Source organism: Anopheles gambiae, chromosome 2, assembly GCF_943734735.2.
Source record: "Anopheles gambiae chromosome 2, idAnoGambNW_F1_1, whole genome shotgun sequence".
NCBI classification, from domain to species: Eukaryota; Metazoa; Arthropoda; class Insecta; order Diptera; family Culicidae; genus Anopheles; species Anopheles gambiae.
This window is the reverse complement of record NC_064601.1, coordinates 56,814,791-56,820,530: the sequence shown is the minus strand read 5'-3', so window position 1 is coordinate 56,820,530 and position 5,740 is coordinate 56,814,791. Positions and strand designations below refer to the sequence as shown.

The 5,740-nt window shown below is 40.8% G+C and overlaps 2 protein-coding genes across 3 annotated transcripts; one reads left to right on the top strand and one right to left on the bottom strand.

Moving 5' to 3' along the window:
• Window positions 1-302: 302 nt before the first annotated feature.
• On the top strand, window positions 303-2,100 carry LOC1275898 (zinc finger protein 570). 2 transcript variants are annotated; one of them, XM_315183.5, is made up of 2 exons: window positions 303-581; window positions 711-2,100. In XM_315183.5, exons 1-2 carry the CDS (start codon window positions 499-501, stop codon window positions 1,900-1,902), a joined length of 1,275 nt encoding a protein of 424 aa, XP_315183.4. In that variant the 5' UTR covers window positions 303-498; the 3' UTR covers window positions 1,903-2,100. The 2 variants fall into 2 exon arrangements, with proteins under 2 accessions (XP_315183.4, XP_061506347.1); XM_061650363.1 differs by having other exon boundaries at window positions 303-601.
• LOC1275899 (sodium-independent sulfate anion transporter) lies at window positions 2,065-4,490 on the bottom strand. The gene is made up of 4 exons (XM_315184.5): window positions 4,361-4,490; window positions 4,176-4,294; window positions 3,424-4,085; window positions 2,065-3,344 (listed from the first exon to the last, which is right to left on the bottom strand). The coding sequence occupies exons 2-4, from the start codon at window positions 4,258-4,260 to the stop codon at window positions 2,220-2,222; spliced, it is 1,872 nt and encodes a 623-aa protein (XP_315184.5). The 5' UTR covers window positions 4,261-4,294; window positions 4,361-4,490; the 3' UTR covers window positions 2,065-2,219.
• Between the last annotated feature and the right edge of the window lie 1,250 nt (window positions 4,491-5,740).

The following is a 5,740-nucleotide window of genomic DNA, read 5'->3' as shown; positions in this document are numbered from 1 at the left end:
TAGAAAGACTTCGTTTAGCAGACGGCAAACGACTCATGCATTCTTAAAATAGCAAAAGGCTGGTGGCGCCATCTGTTGGTGGGATATCCAATCAGTGGAGCTTCCTCGCTTGGAGGAGAGCTTTCTCATTTCCCCTGTACTGTTGTATGGTTCCGCATTGAAGATTTCGCTTGATTTTTCATGTTGGCTGTCGTGTTCGATTGGTGCCAGAGCGCCGCCCTAGTTGTTGTTAAACAGAAAATTCAGTTAATGACAAGCTGTCAAAAATGTCAACTTTTTGCTTGACAGATTGTTTTACTCGTTTTATCTTTTTTCGTTCTGTTGTCTCCGAATGACATGTAAACAAATTATCGCTACTTAAAATGCAATTTGTAAATAGATAGTTTCTTATCGGATCTTTATCCCATAAATCCAAGGTTCTCGAAGAAAAAAACCTCTTCGGTATCCCGTTGCTGGCAGTATAAAGATAAAACGTTGTAGGTTTGCCAGTAATTGGCAATGTTCAGCAATATCGAAAAGTGCAATATGGAGCAGACAACGCAAACAAAAAACAGTTCCGAATCCGAACTTCGGGAAGACGTGTAAGGAAAACTGACGAATGGTGCTGTTCTGACCGCTCCTCCGCATTATAATCACATTTATATACCGGATATGTAGGTGATATTTGCATGTTTGCATGTTAATGTTCTTGCTTTTCTCGATTGTTACAGGCCCAACGATAACCCAGAGACCTACTGTCGATTGTGTTTCTCCGAAACCAATGTTCATCCGCTCTTCCCACAGAACGGGGGACTGATACGTGAAATGACCGAAAAGATACGGACCTGCGCCGGTATACATATTAGTGTGCGGGACGACTATCCAGCCGGACTATGTTTTGCGTGCCTGTCGATATTAGATGAGATTCATCAGTTTCAACAACGAAGTAAACATTGTGACGAAATCATTCGTACCAAGCGCGGTCTGCTGGAGCAGATTACAGTGAAAGTAGAAATGACGGAAGAAGATGGTGTACATTTTATCCCCCCTGGCGGAGGAAGCTGCACCGGCCTAGGAGCTAGTGAAGACTACGCAAATGATGATTGTCTTACGGAGAGCAGTATTATTGCAGAAGCTATAACTAGTTTGAATGGAATTGGAGAGCTAATGGGAGAATTTCACAGCAGTACCGACTCGACGTCTACGCCACATTTGTTGAAAACCGAATTAGAGGCTACCAGTGGGGGTAAGGATCACCGTTGCATGGTCTGTAGCAAACTTTTTCCTGACCGTGAGACTTGGATGATCCATTTAGGCGAACATGCGGATGAACGACCATACCAGTGCATTGAATGCTTGGCTCAGTTTCGCGAAAAACGATCACTTGCAAGGCACATGAAGGCAGTCCACGAAGAAGTGCGTGATCGTCAGTGTCCATACTGCCCTAAGTCATTTAAATACAGTCATCATCTGCGGTATCATATACGAACGCACACCGGCGAAAAGCCGTATGTGTGTGAAATCTGTAACGATTGCTTCTCACAGCATATACAATGGAAACGACATATGTTAAAACATCAGCAAATTCGCAAACCTCCACCACCAATTACTATTACACCTCGAAATATACCAGTAGAGGAACCAAAAACAATCAAATGTGAATTTTGCCCGCGTGTCTTTTCCCGATTGCAAGACTATCGACGACATCAGCCAAGTCACAATGCACACAACCTTAATCTAAGCTCTTTGCAGCACCACGCACAACTTCATCATTTTCAGCAACAGCAACAGCATCATCCACTGCCGCAACAACCAACTTTGCATCAACATGACTTAACTCTGCAGCACCATCAGCATGCTAACCATATACAGCACGACAACGTTTCACAACAGCTAGGTACGCAATTACCTCTGCGAGAGTAATCATATCTAAGATATTCAATGTTATCGTGAGAATGTCATTTGGTTCACGAAATGATGGCAGATAAGTGATGGTTGCTAGGTCTCGATAAAATTAGACAAATAATATAATAAAGGTAATATATTTCACATTTTCAATGAGGATATGCTGATAAACACCATTAATAAAATAATAAAAAAATAGTATATATTTTTTTCAAATATTCTTGCTGTACCAGGCCTCTTTTCCGCAGATTTGCTTTGGTAAAATTTCAACATTCCTAATTTCGGTTCGTTCATTTGCGCCGTATTGGTTAAACGGTAAGCAACAACTAAACACATCACTCCGTTGGTATTTGATAGTGTAGATGTTTCCAACGAGCCACGGCATCCTGCAGTTGCACATCGGCGCGCAGCAATGGAATAAATAATTCTTTTCGCATGCGCAGAAATACAAATGCTACTTTGGCATCGAATCGCCATAACATAAGACGAATCTGTCGTATCCTTAGATCCTCCTCAATACTGACGAAATTCTTCGCTACGGTAGTGTCAGCAAAATGAATATTTTGACCATCAATCACAACTACATCAATGTGATCACGCTGGTCAATGCGTTTCAGTATCCAATCGCGCAAACATTCTGCCGAAGAAAAGGCAAGCGATTGATCCACTTTGACCAATAGCACGGTAAGTCCTGAAAGTTGGATTTCTTCGCCTGATAGACCGGGAGTCGACATCAGATAAAGTAGAATGCAACAATTTAATCCGATTCCTACCAAAATACCGTAATCTAGCTCGTAGAACAAACAAGCCAATGCGGTTGCCAGAAAGGGAATCAGATCCATCTTCTTCGAACGCCAAATGTTACCGATTTCTTCGTAATCGGGCATAAATAGCATGGCTGAGATGACGACCGACGCGAGTGTTGCCTTGGGAATGTAGTATAGTGCATCGGTGAATAATGCCAATGATATTGTCAACACTACCGCTGTTACCGCACAGCTCATCGTTGTTCGTACGCCGCTACTATTGTTTAATGCCGAACGCGTAAAGGAACCTGCTGCTGGCAATGGCGAACAAAATGAGACAACTAAATTCGACATTCCAAGTGCAATCATTTCTTGTGTCGCGTCAATAATTTTTCCTTTGGAAAAGGCTTTTCCGACCGACACAATTTCAAGAGTTGTTACCAGAGGAATCGTTATGATGGATGTTCGCATTACGCTTAGCATGTCCGCAAAGCTGTACTCAGTACCATTTATATTCGTGTACGAGAAAGGAGGCATCTGAAAGACCGGCAATCCAGCCGGCACGTGGCCAGTTAAGTTGAATACAGAATCATCCATATCAGTTTTAAGATAATAAGCAAGCGTAGCTCCTGCCACCACGATCAACGCATTTCGCAACAATACCAGATATTTGAAAAAAGTTCGCCATCTGCCTTCACCCAAGTCTTTTGTAAGCTAAAAGAAAGAATAATACATACGTGTGAACTTATTTGTTCCATGCTGCGTTTCAAACGCGTACAAATATTGTACTTACCCTTAGTGAACAAAGAACAATAATCGAACAGCAACCAAGAATACAATCTGCCATTCGTACTTCATCTAGATGCGTGAATACATTTGTCCATGATGTTACAAAATCACTGCTTTTTCCTTGCGTCTTAATGCCCAGTAGAGATCGTATTTGGGCACTCCCGATAGTCAAACAAGCGGCGAAGGTAAATCCCATAACCACTGGTATGGATATGAAACGAACAAGAACTCCTAGATTTAATGCGCCGAATGAGATGGTTACAACAGCAGCCAGGAATGTTAACAATGCTGTGCCATATTCCAGTTCCTTCACTACATGTTGGACCATTATAGCAGTAAGCGATGTTGGAGCAATCGTAACGTCCTTCACACTTCCGAACACAGCGTATGCAAGGCAACCCATTATGTTGGAGTACAATCCATACTGTGGACTTAAGTTGGCCAAAATTCCGTAGGCAATGCTTTGAGGTATAGCTGTCAATGCAACGGTGATCCCTGCTATTAGATCGTACATCACATAAGAGCATTGATATTTTGGTAACCAAGAAAGAACTGGTAGACATTTTTTAACCATGGAATAGTTAAACAATATTCTTGCCCGTCGTCGAAGCCATTGCACCATTTCTCTAGGCGGTGACTCTCGATAGTCGTAGCTGATAAAACGCTCTGTTTGATGGTCCGAGTCCGAAACAAAATGCAAAAAAGTATTAGATACAATTTGAACTGATGAAGTGAATATCTATACAATATAGTTACCGTCATTTTGATTCACGACCAATCGAGATACTTGCGGCATTTCTGTTTGGACCTGACTGTCTGCCTCTTTTGACATATCTTGCATCTTCAACACTATGCACCAAAGAGGGAAACGTTTCCTTGACAACGAGCAGGTAATCGGACTATCAGACAAAATTGTAGCTTGTTGTATGACTTTTGCTTACAATGTAAATAGCTCCACCACATCGTAACAACAGTTCGTCTTCGACACCAGCAAAAACAGCAAACAAAGCAGGAAATGGGAGACAGCGATAAGCGATTCAATTAGCTACGTTGCTTCAGTTTGAATTGTCGGATACTGTCTCTTTAGTAAAACAAATTTGTTTCTTATCGCTCAGCTTGAATAAGTCATGGAACAACGAGCGATAAGTTTTCACGCGATTTCCCACATGCATCGTAGTGCGTGATATTCCCGTTGAGAAAAGTAAAGAAAAAGGTACGACCGATGTAAGCAGCTTTTAATCAATCTTTATTAATGATTGGTTTTAGCAAAAAGTGTAGATCCTCTGCTCGGCATGTGCATAGCCCTTCGCTGTTGCAGTAGCCTCCAGTTTTGCCTTTAATCACACAATACATTTTGCATGTAATCGATGATACGACATCTGCAGTAAATAATTTACACGTGGATTGTAATGTAACTGTCGTTCCCGACACGGCGATTGCACATATAAGTGCGATTACTGCTGCTGCAATGAAACTCTTCATAATGATGATACAAAGACGAGGAACCGAACACTGATCCATATTTGCCGGAATATATAACTTAAGTATAGCAATTTCTCAGTACTGCTCAGTACTGGCAAAATATCAGCTGTACAAATAAAGATGTTTCTGTTCATTTCGCGAGTGAAACGGAATATGCGTATAGCATTGGAGTACCTGTAGATGTATGTGTGTGTGTGTGTTGTACTTAGTGACTTCTTCATTCAATAACATGGCATATTTTGCCTAAACATAAATTTGTTTTTAGCATAAATGAAGCCACACACATTCAAAACATGATTAACATGTTTGCATGCTTATTGTCCCTAGCGTTACAATTTATGAGACGATAATGTTGTTCGGGCTCATACAGAAATATGATCCTCATTTTACATCGTTACTGTGTAGTCAAGTCCCTACTACGAAGAACGTTCCTAGATAAGCATCGAAACTCCTCCGGCAATGCAACATTCTACGCGGTGTTGATTGAAGCGTCGCGCTACTCCTATATTAAGTTGTAATTCGCTGAAAACATAATTTTCATAACCATGTATCAAAAAATCATAACGGAAATGTATTTCAATGAAGTGTTCAAATGTTTTATTTTTCTAAATGCTTTTCGCGTTGAATAAAGCTTGTCTATTATTCTACAAACACTTTTAAAATGCATTTTGTTAACAATTGCAGGTGTTTCATAATACATCTTTAAACCAATCATTGTGAAAAAATCAATCCTGAACAATTTACATTCGGTGCACCGGTTTAGGTATGCTTTACCCAAAGTAAAGTTTTGCAACAGGTGTTATACGCATGTACAGAATTAAAATGTCAAAATTTCCGCC